At 46.4% G+C, this 16234-nt stretch overlaps 1 protein-coding gene across 7 annotated transcripts in view; it reads left to right on the plus strand.

The window, feature by feature from the left end:
• Positions 1 to 64: 64 nt before the first annotated feature.
• LOC311579927 (maestro heat-like repeat family member 5) overlaps positions 65 to 16234 on the plus strand; it is a 76931-nt gene continuing 60761 nt past the window's right edge. For all 7 annotated transcript variants that reach the window (XR_014773293.1, XM_084750976.1, XM_084750978.1 and 4 more), the window contains exons 1-4: positions 65 to 200; positions 9383 to 9567; positions 10587 to 10732; positions 11481 to 11609. Coding sequence is in view for 6 of the 7 variants with exons in the window: in XM_084750976.1 (XP_084607102.1) it covers positions 121 to 200; positions 9383 to 9567; positions 10587 to 10732; positions 11481 to 11609 (540 nt within the window). In the remaining variant the exon portion in view is untranslated. The remainder of the gene's footprint in view (positions 201 to 9382; positions 9568 to 10586; positions 10733 to 11480; positions 11610 to 16234) is intronic.

Below are 16234 nucleotides of genomic sequence, written 5' to 3' on the forward strand. Positions count from 1 at the left end.
GGGTGAGGTCAGGGCCAGTCAGGGCACCAGAGAAGAGACAATGCCCAGGACAGAGCTAGCCTTCCAGTGAGGACAGAGCTGGCAACTAGGACCTGTGGGTCTCCTGCTCTGAACCTCAACATGGATGGGCAGCATTTTGACAGGTCAGACAGCTACAGCTCAACTGATGGGATCTCTTCACCCACGTCCCACAACCCCAGGTCAGTTCAGCCCAAAGTGCCATGGGAGAGGCAGAGGGCACCCAGCCCACAGGCTTTTTCACGTTCCAGGGCAGCAACCCCAGAGGGTGCATCCTGGGCTGGCTGTGTCAGCACAGCATCTAGGGGGTCTCACCTCCAAGAGCAGACCAGGAAGAGGCACCAGGGTGGGTCTCCTGATGCTGCTGTCTTCAGTGTGATGGGAGGATGGGTAGATCTGGACCACAAGCTCTATCCTTACAAAGATAGGAGAGGATATAAACTGCTCATGAGGACCAGAGATGAAGATGGGCAAGGGTCACAACACAGACAGCTAGACAGACAGGGACAGGCTGCTGCCTGCTTTGGTGTCATCTTCTTTAGGGAGGAGTGGGGGAAGGGCATAATAGCTTCTGTTCCTACAGACTTGACCCCAGGGAGAGGAAAGAGACACTGCTGTTCACTGTACACACACATGCACACGCACACGCACACATACACACATACACATATGCACACAAATATATATGTACACTCGTGTATATGTGCACATACATACATTTACATAAACACACATAGACACATAGACACACAAGTATATATACATGGATATGCACACGAATACACATGTGTATATACACATATGTGTGTGCACATGTGTATACCCACACACACACATATATACATACACACACATGTATACACACACAACTACATACTCACACGGGTGCACACAACGAGGTACCCATAGGGTAGCTTTGCCCACAGGCCACAGCCTGCATTTGAGTAGACTTCTTCCTCTGCCATATTGTCCCGCATATCTCTGTCCAATCAACAGTGTCCACAGCTCCCTTGTTTGGCCACTTCCCTGTGCATCCCGCCTCATTGCAACGCGATCCCCATGAGGGGAAGTTGAGAGTCCTAGTTGCTGGCCAGCTTTGATCTGTGAGCAGGGAGGGAACAGCTCCCAGATGCCACCTCGGTGAGGACTCCATCCATTCTTGTATAATGGCAGCTCACCAAAGACTGGCCATCTCCTACCACACTTGTCTCCCACAGTTTCAGGGCAGAAGTGTGACGGCTCCTGATGAATGCCAGCTCCTGGCTTCACTGACAGCCACCCACCAGCTGAGTGCTCACATGGGAGAAAGAGATGGCTTCCTAGAACTTCCTCCCATGGAGGCACTAACCCTGTGCTTGGGCCCCATCCTCAGGACCCACCTTAATGTCAATCATTTGGATGGTCCAACCTCCGAGGACATATGGTGCAGTGAAGCTTCCATCTAAACCCTGATGCAAGGGCAAAAGTCAGTCCATAGCGGGGCAGCAGCCTGCTCCACAGCCAGGGTCCCCCCCCCCACTCCAGCCAGGTGCCTGCCCCCTCTCTGCCCCAACTTTATCATAGTTTCTCTCCCAGCTTGTCCTCAGGACCAGGGAGACAGGCCCACCCAAGAGCATCCTGCCAGGTCCGGAGGGAAAAGTGGGAGGCATACAAGCCCAAGGGTGGCCTCCTGGGTTACTACTCTAAAGGCTATTACAGAGCTCTAGCCGAAGATTCAGAGAGTCTGGGGTTGCCTTGGAGATAAAAGCACTTGTCAGTTACACCACCTTACAGGCTGAGGCACGGTGGAAGAAACTGGAAAGGCAAGGTGTTAGAGGGAGGGTCAGGCTGATGATTCTGACAAGTTCATCAAGATGACAGCTAAGTAAGACTTGAAATAACTGGGAGCCAGAGAGAGGGCTCAGCACGGAAGAGGATCTGCAAGGGCCCGAGTCTGGTTCTCAATCAAGCACCTACATCAAGGGGCCACACTGCTTCTGTAACTGACACCCTTTCCAGGCCTCTGCAGGCACATGTACACACACACACACACACCTGTTTAGAAAGCACATCCCCATACTTTGCATTTTTAGCTGGTGTAAGTCAGGCACTATTAAACATTGGATTAAACTATTAAACATTGAATTCACATATGCCTATAAGTCACTTGCGTGAGCACACACACACACACACACACACACACACACACACACACACACACACACACCAAGTAATTTAAATTTAAAAAAAAAAAGAAGTGAGGGACTGGGAGAGTAGTGATGGGGTGGGGTGATCCCCAGATAGAAGGGAGCAGCCAGTGCAAATGTCCTGAGGTTGCGGCTTGCCTGGTGGTTTAGAAACAGCCCGAGCTCAATGCGCTGGGGCGGAGTGAGCAGGAAGCAGGAGGAAATGAGATCCGACAAGGTGGTCTCCTTTCTGCTCTCCCGGGTTTTTTTGTTTCTGTGTTTCCATTTCCTGTAGAGTCTGACTTAGATATGACAGAATTCACTGGTTTAAGTGTGTCCTAGACCAACAGCTCAGCCTCCAAACACTTCCCTTCATAGCCTGGTAGTGAGTGAGCCCTTAACCACATTCAGCTCCGGGGGTCACCAACCAATGACAACCAAATAGGCAAATGTTACCTTTTCTGTAATGTCAGGGGGGAAAAAAAGTAACACGGAGTGTGGCCTTGGGGTCTGGCTTCCTTTGTATAGCATATTGTGTTTTCTGATGTCTGATGTCAGATTTCTAGGGGTGTGCTATGACACGTTTAGAAAGCACATCCGCACACTTTGCACTTCTAGCTGGTGTAAGTCGGGCACTATTGAACATTGAATTAAACTATTAAGCATTGAATTGATATATGCCTATAAGTCACTTGCTTGAGCACACAGGGCTGGCTGGCTAAGTTATAGGTCCACTCTGAGTGCAGCTTCACCCAACTTTTTTCCTCAAGTGTGAAGGAATGACATCCCTACCCCAGCACTGCGTGGACTTCCTGCTTCCACACTCCCAGGGCTTTCAATGTTTTCAGTTTTCCTGATTTTATTATTTTAGGGATGCACAATGCTCCCCTGCTGTGGCTGTGGATTGGTTTCTGTCCTTCAAGAGGGACAGCAGGGCCCCAGTCATGGCTGCTCTGCCATCTGTTTCTCTCCACAGGTGGCTGTCCCATCAACTCTTTTGCCTGTGTTTTGTTCAATTGTCTGTGTTCAGCTTTGGTTCAGAGTTCTTAGTCTATTCATCTCTCTTTTACCTGTATGATCTGCAAGGATTGCTTCCAGGCCTACCACTCATCTTTCCTTCTGGAATAAGTTCTATTTCTGTTAAATAAAATATATGTGTGTGCAATACACACACACACACACACGTATTTCTTTTGTGGGTAATTGCTTTTGGTGTCACATCTAAGAATTCTTTGTCACTCAAGGTCATGAAGATTTTGTCTTGTTTTCTTCTAGAATTTTCAAGAGTTCAGCCTTTCTTTTAACTGCGTGCTGTTTTGAGTGTTTTGTTTTGTTTTGTTTTTGCATGTGTTTGAAATATGGATAGGGGTTGCATTATGAACGTGTGTCCGAGTGAGTGTTTCAGTGTGGTACACGGTCAAATCCAGCCTGCCTTTCCTATTGGAATTGCTTTTGCATACTTGTCAAAAAAAAATAAGTTGCCCTAATCTGGGGAGGTTGCTCGATGGTTGGAGCACTTACCCAGGAAGCGTGAGAACTAGAATTTGAATCTTCAGAAACCCATAGATATGCTGGGTGGTCATGGCAACCTGCCTGTAGTTCCAGCCTCAGAAGGACCGTCTTTGTTGAGAAATTGTCTTGACTGGTAACTGGCTCTGCCCACTGTGGGCAGCGTCATTCCCACAGTGCAATGTGTACTGGAGTGACCGGAGAAGATGCCCTTGCCTCATCTTAATCGGGAAGGAAAGAGTCTGTCTCTCATGGTTAAATGTGATATGAGCTGGGGGCGGGGAGGGGGGCGGTTATGGTCTCTCTGTCCATTTTAGGGGGCCCCTCTAATTGCCAATGCTATTGTAATTTAGTGGTTGCCCTTTTCAAATGTGTCCTCTGTTGTGATTTTCTTCTTTGGTCTGTTGATACGGAAAGTTGCATTGATTTCCTTGCATTCTCAAGAGAAGCCCCGCTAGGAGATGACAGATGAGGAGTTCTCTCTCTCTCTCTCTCTTTTTTTTTTTTTTTTAAGAAAGCTTGTGTCTAGATGAAGCATGCGAGGCTATCCTTTCCTTTTTCGCAAGCTCATTGATGGCCCTGGTGTGGTGGCGCACACCTTTAATCCCAACGCTCAAGAAGCAGAGGCTGGTGGATCTTGTGGATCTTGTGAGTTCCAAGCCCCAGGCCAGCCAGGGCTACACACTGAGACCCTATCAGAAAGAGGAGATGAAGGATACTTGAGTAACTCGCAGAATGAGTTGGACTGTGTTCTTCTGTTTTCTAGATGGATATCAGTATTATTTCTCCCCCTCCCCCCAAAAAGCTCCGTAAAAAGTAAGAAGCTAGTAAGCCTGAATTGTTCATTCACTGTAGGAAGTTTCAATATAAAATAAGTTTTATCACACATGCGCTTTCTTTGTTATTTGCCTCTTGAATGAGTGTTAGCATTTTACGGCCTTAAGGGATTTGTTCAATCTATTTAAGTTGTCATGATAGCTCGAGTAAAGTTATTCAAGTTATATGGTATTTCCTTATCATCCTACAAGCGCCTGTAAGATCTATAGTTATGTAACACTCTATTGTAAATTCATTCTTTGTAGCTTCTCCTCTTTGTTTTTTTTGCTCCAATAATCTCATAAGGGATTTGGCAATTAATTTGAATTTTCAGAGAAGCAGTATCAGGATCCTTTGGTTTTTCTCTATTTGTGTAGGAAGAAGGAGTTTGCTTATTTTGATTTTTTTTTCATATAGCATATTTTGATAATATTCTTTCCTCTATCCTATCTCATTCGAGACCCTCCCCACCTTGATTTGCTACTATTTCTTTATTTCACTTGTTTCCACTTTACTTTTCATGATCAATTCTCTCCTTTCATCATGTGGGTCTCAGGGACTGATCTCAAGATCATCCGGCCTGACGGAAATGTCCTCACTGCTCAGCCCCTCGCCAGCCTTCTTGTTCTCACTGTTTGCTTTCCATGCGTTTAATATGTTCTGTTATATTCTTACAGGTAGAATCCTAGTTCCTAGATATTTAATTTATGTATATGAGTGTTTTGACTGTGCACTGCATACATGCCTGGTACCCATAGAGCTAAAAGAGGGTGTCAAGGACCCCCAAAACTAGTTATAGACAGTTGTAGGCCGCCATGTCAGTGCTAGGAGTCCAATCTGGCTCTTCTTAAGAACCATAAATGCTCTTAAACGTCTGAGACATCTCTCCAGCACCTGTTTTGTTTATTTTTTAAAATAGGATCTCACTATGTAGGCCAGGCTAACCTTGAACTCATAATTCCCCTGCCTGAGTCTTGTGATTACAGATTACAGCTGAGCCTTGCCACTCTGGGCACAGTTCATATAGGAAACAGACCTGAGTCTCGCTTTCGACCTTTCCTTTGTCAGTCTCCGCTGTTAGACTGCAGTGTTTGATTTATTTACATTTGGTGCGACTGTTGATATGACTTGGTCTTCCTGACCTATGTCCTTTATTGTCCTTTTGCAGTTTTGATTTTGCGTTCATATCCTTGTTAGCCACTGCTTAGATATTTATAGTACACAATGCAGCCTTAGTACCGCCTCCCTTTGAGTTGTGTCACACCACTTTACGGTGCCAGAATGGTCAGCTCATCTTTGCAACTTTCCCCTGATCTTACACTGATGTTAAATATTTTAATTCTACATTTGTTATTAACCCACAATGCGTTATTTCACATTAAAATTTTAAAACTAGCCAAGACCTTTTCTACTTCGCTACATAGTTAGCCTTTCTGCTGTTCTTTATTCTGTCATTTTCATACATCCATCAGCCAGTCTCCTGCCTTGGATGGCTCTTCTAACCCTATCTGTGGTCTGGGGAGGGGAGGGTTGCAGGTATGAAAAGCCCTGTATCTCGTCTGAAAGTTTCAGAGATATTTTTGTAGTAGAGCCTTCTACAAAGCTGGGATCCCCGACCTACACTTTCTGGCTTTCTGTTTTGCTGTCCTTGTTTCTTTTCATGCATCTTTCCCCTCCCCCCCCCTTTGTGGGTTGTTTTGTTTTGTTTTGTTTTTGCTTTGGTTTTTCTTGCCTTCTGTTTTAGGTGACATTTTCTTGATGTCATTTGGTGTGATCCCTGTGCTTCTTTGCTTGAGGCGCATCGAGTGTCCTAGATGTGTGGACCTGTAGTTTTTATCCAACCTGGAACATGTTGTATAAAACACTTGTAAGTTGTTCCACAGCTTGAAAACTCCATTCCATCTTGTCCAGTCTGTTTGTGTTTCCATTTCTGGACCTTTTCTGTTTGCCAGTTTCACCTTCCAGGGAGCCTAGTCTCCTGGTCAAGTCACCCACTGGAGTGCCAATCAGAAACATGACTTTCTCCCTTTTTATTTCCTCCCTGTCTCTCCTCAGCATCCCCATGTCTCACTCTGTCATGTTGAGCACAAGACACCCTTGTCTACTCATTTTGTGTTTCCTGTGTTGGCATTGCATCTGCTTGTTTGTGACAGGCTTTCACAATCTGGCCCTGGCTAGCCCAGAACTTACAAGGTAGATCAAACTTGCTGAGATTCCCTCCCCCTACCCCACCTCAGCCTCCCTAATGTTGGATGTACCTCATATTTGGCCCTCCATATTGATTGTGGTCCATTAATTTTCTCTCTTTTTTGGGTTTTTTTTTTTTGAGACAGGGTTTCTCTGTGTAGCCTTGATTATCCTAGACTTGCTTTGTAGACCAGGCTGGCCTCAAACTCACAGCGATCCGCCTGCTTCTGCCTCCTAAGTGCTGGGATTAAAGGCGTGCGCCACTGCCGCCTGGCCTTAATGTTCTCTTTAGGGATTATTTTCTTGCTATGTTGCATGCCTGGGAAGTTTTGAGTGACTGCCAGACACCATGAACTAGACCTTGCTCTGGGTATGTTGCTGTTCCCACGCACATAAACATCCTTCATCTCTGTCTGGAACACAGGCTGTTAAAACATCTCTTTGAGCCTTGTTTTTTAGAGCTTGGACAGGGAGAGCAAGAGCATCCTTCATGGACCATGTGCAGATAGAGATGGGATTGGAGGGGACTCTCTAGACCTTCAGAGTTCCTCCTGGGCCTCTTCTCAAACCCTGGCCACTGAGGTCTCCCCACACTGTCACCTCCAGCTCGGCAGCTCACCAAGGCCACAGACTTTCCTGGTCCCCACTGGGAACTGACTGGATTGTGTCTCAGCAACCAGCTGTCACAGCCGGAAGCTCACCCTGTAGGTTTCCCATTTTTTAGGGAATCACTGTCCTGCACGGATGGTGTCTACTGATGGCCATGATCTTATATATATATATATATATATATATATATATATATATATATATATATATCTTGTGGCAATTTCTTATTTCATCAGGCAAGAAAGAAGTATGGTCCTGATTGTTCTATCATGGATGCACAGGTGGCAGGAATCAGAGACATAGCATGACAAGTGCCACATGTGAAACAATGAATAAATAGTGAATAAATAAAACATTACAGACCACTACCTTCTAGTATAACCATGATGGCTGCTTTATAATATGCCTCGTGGTCTTGTTTAGTTCAGTATGGAGGCATGTTTATCCTCCTCACCTAGGGACCCAAGGAGCATCCTAGAACAGGCCTTCCCCCATGGGAAGTGTGTGGATCTGAGAATTACACATGTGAACAAGCAGATGGGGGTCTTGAAGCCAGGAACAGAAGCCAAGATGGAGTCGTGGAAGAACTAGACTTGTGAAACACTCAGAGCAAGAGTGCTTTTTCTTCTGACCCTTCATGGCAGCTGCCAGTCTAGGGGAAATATGTCCCATCCTTTTGCAAACCATAAAGCCCTTTCCACTACCGCTCCTGCCGATCTGCCCACATAGAGACCCCTCAAGGGACATCTGTGTAGACAGGATATCACCTATGAAAAGCCTGGCTATCCAAGTTAATATGAGACATAGGGCTGAGATAAGACACTCTGAGCCCTTCTGGTCTCCTAACTCAGCCAGGCTGCCTACTACAGAGCTTCAACTTCTCTGCTTATAAGAATCTTTTGCCTGAGTTGAAGGATCCAGAGGGTCCTAGAAACCTACAAGTAGAACATTATGATGGGCAGATTTGGGCCCAGGGGTCCCGCTCAAACTATGGCACCAGCCAAGGACAATACAGGCTGTAAACTTCAAACCCCTACCCAGATCTAGCCAATGGACAGGACATTCTCCACAGTTGAGTGGAGAGTGGGGTCTGGCTTTCACACGAACTCTGGTGCCTCATATTTGACCATGTCCCCTTGATGGGGAGGCCTTATGGCACTCAGAGGAAGGATAGCAGGCTACCAAGAAGAGACTTGATACCCTATGAGCATATACAGGGGGAGGAGGTCCCCCTCAGTCACAGTCATAGGGGAGGGGAGTAAGGGGAAAATGGGAGGGAGGGAGGAATGGGAGGACACAAGGGAGAGGATAACCATTGAGATATAATATGAATAAATTAATAAAATAAAATTTTCAAAAAAGAATCTTTTGCCTAAGAAACTCTTACGAGACCCTGGGGACACGGGTTTATACAATAGGCATACAAACCAAACATCCCTCATAGATGGGTATATACAACAGGCATGCAAGCCAAACACTAGCTGATCATAAACCATAAAACAATTTATCTTAATCAATTATTTGGTATGTAGGATCTTACCATTTATTAAAGATGAAAGCAAATTAGTTACTAATGAGGTGGATGTGCTTGTTTGTCAAACACAATACAATCCAAAGTTGTGCTAATTTGATACTCCCATGCTGAGTAATGCTGGCAAGGAAGTCTTCGATGTCTTTGTTTTCTGTGATACTGTGTGTGGGTGACAGGTATGTTCAGGGCCTAGGCTGTAGTGAAGTCACACAGTGCAGCACAGGCAAATATTTTCAGAAACACCTCCAGTTTACAGTGTGTTTGATTTTTGAATTTGTTTTTGGTGTTGCATGTTCAAACACATTTTACTGCTTTTAAAACTTTTGAGGCTCCAACATGCAGTTACATGACCCTGTGTGGGGTCAGAGCCAGTTTAAGAAGCTTTGGCTTATTCAGCAATGTCCTGGAGCCTCAAAGACACAGAAGGACAGACACGTGGAAGGACATTTCAGATCCTAGGCTGGAGCAAATTGTGCCCCCTGCACTTGAACACACACACACACACAGGTGCACATGACATTTACACACAGAACTTTCTCCATTTCAGAATCGTCTCCCACTCCCACCCTGTTTCTACGAAGGAGTCAGGGTGCACCCAGGAACCTCAAGACTATGCCACCCAGGACAGACAGCCCCACCCTGCTACCGTCCTGCTGTGCACATCCGAGAGCAGCCAGACATCCCTGGTGCCCAAAAACCACCAGATGTTTACAGAAGAGGCCTACACTTCAGGTGAGGCTGGCTCGGAATGATGCAGCCAGGATGACAGGTTCCATCGAGTGCCTCCACCCGAAGCAGTCCTGAGGGCGAGGAGTAGAGGAAAACCCTCTCCAAGACTCTGCGGTTTACAAAGGCTGCGGACATGTGCGGCTGTCTGTGAGCCCCCTGGCTTGTCCTTGGCTCCTGAGGCACCAACAAAATCAATAATCTATGCCCTCTTCTCCTCCTCCTCCACCATTTCATGGGCCAGCCCTTCAGTCTAGACCTGGACTCCTCATTCTGGAATGCTCTCCCCCTCATTCCGGTGCCAAGGAGTGTCAGATGACTAGATGACAGTGGGGGTGGGGGGGGATCCAAATCGGAGTATGTAAGGATAAAGAGATGGTTTTCTTTTTTAGTGAATTCATAACTATATGGATGGATACATACATTGCGAAATGGATCAAAATATGTTTTAGTAGATAGTAGCTTGCTAGGTCTATGAATGGACTTAGTCAGTCAGTGGATTTGGGAGTGCCCAAGTAAATCAGTGGTTAAATAAATATGAAATGGGGACACAGGGAATGAAAGAGCTAGATGACTGGACATACAGAAATAAAGATGAATGGGTGGGGGAGTGGTTATCTAGTAAGTGGAGGGGAATATGAATGAGAGAACAAGAATATGCAGATGAAAGCCGGGCGGCGGTGGCGCACGCCTTTAATCCCGGCACTCGGGAAGCAGAGGCTGGGCATTCTAGGCCAGCCTGGTCTACAAAATGAGTCCAGGACAGTCAAGGCTACACAGAGCAATGCTGTCTCGAAAATCCAAATAGAAATAAAAAAGAATATGCAGATTAAGCATGCATTCTTGTTTTGTCCCATTTTAAACTCCATGAGGGACCAGCTATCAGAATAACAGACGACTTCCCAATGTGTCTAGTTCTTGCTTTCGCTATATGCTTTGCCCCTCCTTCCCCCACCCAATCCTCAGCCACAATATGACCTCCCAAAGGTCCCCCACCATCCTCACGCCCTTCTTGTCATCTTTAGCCATCTGCTTCAAGATGCTCCGGGACATAGGCACCTCAGACTCTCTCCAACTCAAGTCCATCACCAAGAAGATAAAGAAGATGGCTCAGAGGTCCCCCAACCTGGTGATGGAAACCATCCATGACTACTTCAAAGACAACCCACAGGTGGTGTTTCTTAGGCCCCTGGAGCAGGCATGGGAGCATAGGGGAGCACTGGACTCCAAGGGGAGCTCAAACTTCTGAATCCTACACCAGGAAGGTGCATCATTCTGGCAAAATCGCAATCTCTTTGTGTGCCAGTAGGCTAAGTAGGGAGGAAGGAAACGTCCCCACTCACCATGCTCAGAGCACTCCTGTGAGGTTATGACTCTCTAAGATGAGCTATAAGCTTAGGAAAGAGGGAGGATTTGTTTAAGGTCACAGAACCAGTAAATGGTAGAAACTGATGGGTGAATGTGTGGTTGGATGAGAGGTGAAAAAAATGGATGGATGATGGATTGGCGGGTGGATGGATGGATACAGGCCTGGGTGGATAGACTGGCAGGCAGATGGATACAGTGATTGATGGAGAGGTGGGATGATACAGGGAGGGGAGGAAGGGACATGTAGGTGGTGAGTAAATATGGGGATGGATGCATTCATTTATGAATGCTTGGATGCATAAGTGCACTCATGCATGAATGAGGAAAACCTGCCTAAGTGTTGATGAAGAGATGGGCTCCCTTTGGAGGCGGAGTTTTTAAATCCACAGCAGTTCCCTGAGGGTCTGTAGGCCAGGCTCAAGGTCAGCACGAGGCAGGTGTGTCCGCCTGTGCTCCCTCCAGCCTCCTTTCATAATCTCCCACCAGTGTTCTCCTTGGCATCCGCCTATTGTCAGACACCATGGTCTCCGCATAACCTCTGTCTTCCACAGATCTCCAGCAGGCACAGATTCCGGCTGTTCCAGGTCATAAAGGCCGTGATTAGAGCCCAAGACATCTTGGAGGAGACCTGGCAGAAGTATTTCCTGCAGCTGGCCCTGGAGCACATGACTAAGTCCACGGTAGGCCTCCCTCCCATAGCACACAGACTGGCTCCCCAAGGGCTTTTGGGTTCAGTCAGTTCCCTAGGGTCCAAACCGTGCGGATGCAGAGTTCCTGAGCTGTCCCAGGTGCTTTCTCTATGTCTGTGGCCTTGAAATGGCTATTTCAAGCTGAACTGTCTCATGGACGGCCCTCCTAGACTCATATGCAGGAACCAGCCATCTGGCTGCAGCCCCACTCTCTCTCTCTCTCTCTCTCTCTCTCTCTCTCTCTCTCTCTCTCTCTCTCTCTCTCTCCAAATGTTTCTTCCTCACCACCCTTTCCCTGATGCCCACTCACCAGCATCTGGATGGCCTGTTGCCAGTCTCACCCACTCCTCAGGCCCAAATCCAGCTGCAGCTCCTGCCTCTTGGTTTCTTCCTTGATGGAGACGGGCAAGCTTGGGACTCACCTGCCCTGACCCACCAACCAAACCACACGTGCCGCACCACCACCACCACCACCACCACCACCACCACCCTGTAGGCCATAATGGGCTCCAGGGACCTGGGACAGATGACTTTCTCCAGATCCACTGGCCTTTGGAAGGCCCGTGTTGAATTACTCTACATACACTGCACAAAGGATGTTCGGAGAACAGTGCCCTATCCCGAGGTGTGCCACAGGCCTCTACAAGCCTGAGACCAGGCTTATTTCTCTATCACACTAAATAGCTCAGAAGGCCAATGTCGTGGGGAGAAAGTTTGTAGAGCTATCCCTCTCCCCTCCCCCCCCCCCACCCCCACCCTCTCTGCTCTATCGAAACCATCCCCAGCACAGTACCATACAGGGCTGTGCAAGCTAGTCCCACACAAGGGCAGGAGACAGACAAAGAGAAGTTCTGAAAGACTATGGGTAAGTAACTAAATGGAAGTGGCCCTCGGGCCACTGATGAGACACAGGTTGGCCAGGGCCCATGGTTACAGAATTACACAATCTGCTACGCAAAGCTCACACACCCAACAAGATGTAAAGAACTTTGGCTCCTTGCGTGTTTTGCTCAGCCCTGTGCTCAGCCCAGCTGGTGGTTTCTATTACAGGAAGAAGTGCATCTGCTCCCCCCCCCCCCAAGAGGTTCTTTAGAAAGAGGGATGGGGTTCACAGAGGTGGTGGGACTTTTTGTCAAGCCAGGTAGTATAAAGCAAACTTGATGCCTGGCTTACAGGAATGTCTGAACAGCCTTGATGCAGACTGCAGAGGAAAGGGGAGGAGCAAAGGCTGTGTCCAGCTCACTCCTTTTTTTCAAGTTTTTTTTTTTTAATCGTTCACCATTGTGAAGTATATTAGATTCGTTGGAGAACTACACAGCAAAGCTAAGTCTGACAGTGAGAAGCTGAAGTAGGAAGATCATCATGAATTTGAGGCCAACCTAGACCACACAGTGTGTTACAGACCAGCCTGGGCTACAGAGTAAGGCCTTGTCTCAAGATATTGAAAGACAACAAGCAAAACAAAACAAAACAAAACAAAAGTAGCAAACCCATGGATGCACTCACAGGTGTATTGCAGCAATGCTCTTTGGGCAGGGACCACAGCTAAATGTGAGGAGAGCAGGCTCCAGGTCTGCCTGAAGAGGTATGGTCTGGTAGCATCTCCCTGAAGTGGACAGGGTCCCTCGTGACATGGGGCTGGGGTTTGGCAAGCTAAATATAGGGGTAGAAGGGGGCAGGGCTGCTCAGCATTTTCTGCCTCAGAACACATCCGGATGTGCCTCCACCTTTGTACCGGGACTGTTCCAGGACAGTCAGTTTCGGGGCTTATCACAGTGGCTCATACTATCCAAGCAGAAATAGTCTTCAGCCGGTCCAAAGCTCAGGACGCACACATTCCCTGGCAGTTTCCTCACCAAGAACATTTGGAAGGTGCAATTTTGAATTGTCAGTTTCTAGGAATCTCCCCATTCTCCAGCACCATGGACTAGAAATCACCATCCCCTCGTCTTTGTGCCCTCAGTGTGGCTGTTAAAATTCAGAGCCATCTGAACCTGGGTCCTTCATACGTCCTGTTTTCCCTCCAAGAGTGTAATGTGGCTTTGCCTTGCATGCTCCAGACTTCTACCCTGAGTCTGGTCACAGAGCCGTGCTCATGGCCACGTGCCTTACATCTGTCATCAGTATCCTTCGATTCCAGAAAACTGCTCAGCACCCTGTACTGATGGCGCCGTCCCTCTGCTCCATGTCAGTGCTGATCTCCAGAACTCTCTCCCCAAGCTTCTCGCCTCTTCTCCCCTCCTAGCCCAGCTCTCTGCACTGAAAGTTCATGACATTTCAAACATTTCACCAAGCATTGTAGTGTTGCACCTAGAACTTTTTGGAGAAAACAATTCTATTTTCTTAGGATATATCATTGTTGGACACAACACCGGATCTTGCTATGACACATAGAAATGCATGCGTTGTGCATTTGCTTTTATTTACCCTTGCTATTCTTTCCTGCCCAACTGCCACTGATCATCTTCCTTTCCCCCATGCAGTTGTCTGTTCATGTGCATGTCTTCTTATGTATTTTTAAATCTAGATACCAGGTAGAAGATGAAACAGGTGATATTCATCTTTTTCCTTCTGGCTTATTTCACTTGATCTTCTATTCCCTCCATTTCCCTGAAAAAAAAAAATGGAAAATGGAAAATTCATCCTTTGTATGTCTGAATAAAATTCCATTGTGTATTTATGCTGCATCTTCTTTATCCATTCACCTTCTGATGGACGAGGAGGCAAAGCCCATACCTTGGCTATTGCAAGCAATGCCGTGTAAACATGGATGTGCGCATGTCTCTGTGGTGTGTTTACTTAAGACCCGGGAATGGTCATGGTGGATCACATTGCACATCTACTCTTAGTTCTTTGAGGAATGACCATACTTATTTCCACAGATGCTGCACAAGTATACGTGCACCAACCAGCAGTGTATAAGCCCCACCCCTTCCTCCTACCATCCTTGCCAGGACCTGTTTATTTTCCTTATGGTACCCCCTGTACTCCTTAGGTTTTTACTGTCAGCTTGACATAAGCTAGAATCAACTGGGAAAAGAAAATTCCATCAAATTGGCCTGAGAGCCTATTTGTGGGGCATTGACTTGACCGCTGATTGATGTAGGAGGGCCAACCCACTGTGGGCAGTACCATCCCTAGGCAGAAAGACAGCTGAGCATCAGCCAGTGAATGGAGCAACATGGTTTCTGCTTCGGTTCCTGCTTGAGCACCTGCCCTGATTTCCCGGAGTATAAGCCAAATAAACCCTTCCCTACTCTTAATTGATTTCAGTCAGTGAGTGTTTCCTCACAGCAACAGAAAAGCAAACTATAGCACAGCCGTTCTTACTTAGTAGGATGAGAGCAAATCTCAATGTAGTTCTGACTTGGACTTCCCAGATGACTAAAGATGTTGAACCTTTTTTCTTTTCTTTTTTTTTTTTCCCGGAGGCTTATGGACCATTTGTACTACTTCTTTTGAGAACTGCCTGCTCAATTCATTATTGGATGATTTGTCTCTTGGTGTTAAATTTTCTTAGTTCCTTAAATGCTCCCGATATTAATCCCCTGTCAGATGAATAGCTACCAATGATTTCCCCCCCCCATCCTGTGGGCTGACTTTTCCACCCCGGTAATTGTTTCGTTTGCTGTGCCAAAGCTTTTTAATTTCATGCAATCCCATTTGTCAATTCTTGCAGTTGTTTCCTGAGCTGTTAGAATCCTTTTCAGAAAGTCCTTGCCGTGCCTGTGTGAACCAGGATTCCTGGAAAGAAGCTGCGTCTGCAAAGGCTGATGAACCAAGACTTCAGCCGTGTGGACAGGATGGGATCCTGAAGACCCAAAGCCAAAGTGCAGTTTATCTTGGGCTATCTTTAGCCTACTAAAAATAGCCATTCCTGGCCCTCTGCATCAGAACAAATACTGCATCACTGACAGATAAAGCCAGAGCGAATAAGGTGTTATCAGATAGCATCTAAGGCCTGAAGCAGAATTCCATCTTGCTGTGGCTCACCTTCTCGCTCTAACCACCAACTTATTTGGGAAATACCTTGACTATGACTTTCTTTTTCTTTTTCTTTTTCTTTTTTTTTTTTTTTCTTCGCTATAGAAAGTTCATAGAAATGCTACCTCATTGGGACACAGAATTTGTTATAAACTAAATCTATGTTCTGGAGCCATGGTCACTCAGACTTGGGTTCAAAATAAATTCTTTCTTATCCTCTTTGCGATGAGAGCTCTGTTTTAGTGTCAACACCTATATCTTAATGTGTTTCCTTGGGGTTTTTTTTTTCCTAGCAGTTTTAAGCTTTTAGGTCTTACATGAAGGTCTTTGACCCATCATCAATTTATTTTTTATACATGGTGAGAGATAGTGATCTAGTTTCAGATTTCCACATGTGGATGACTTGTTTGTTTGTTTCCAACACCGCTTGTTGAAACCCATCTTTTCTCAATTGTATATTTTTGGCAAATTTGTTGTAAATCAAGAAGCTATAGTGGGTTTATTTCTGGAGTCCCTATTCTATTCCACTGGTTTGTTCATCTATGTTTTGTATCAGCACAATGCTGGTTTTGTCATTGTGGCCCTGTAGTATAATTTGAGATACTTACCAGCATTGCTGTCACTGCTTAGGG

The sequence above is a fragment of the Acomys minous genome, assembly GCF_964271855.1.
Source record: "Acomys minous genome assembly, chromosome: 12".
NCBI classification, from domain to species: Eukaryota; Metazoa; Chordata; class Mammalia; order Rodentia; family Muridae; genus Acomys; species Acomys minous.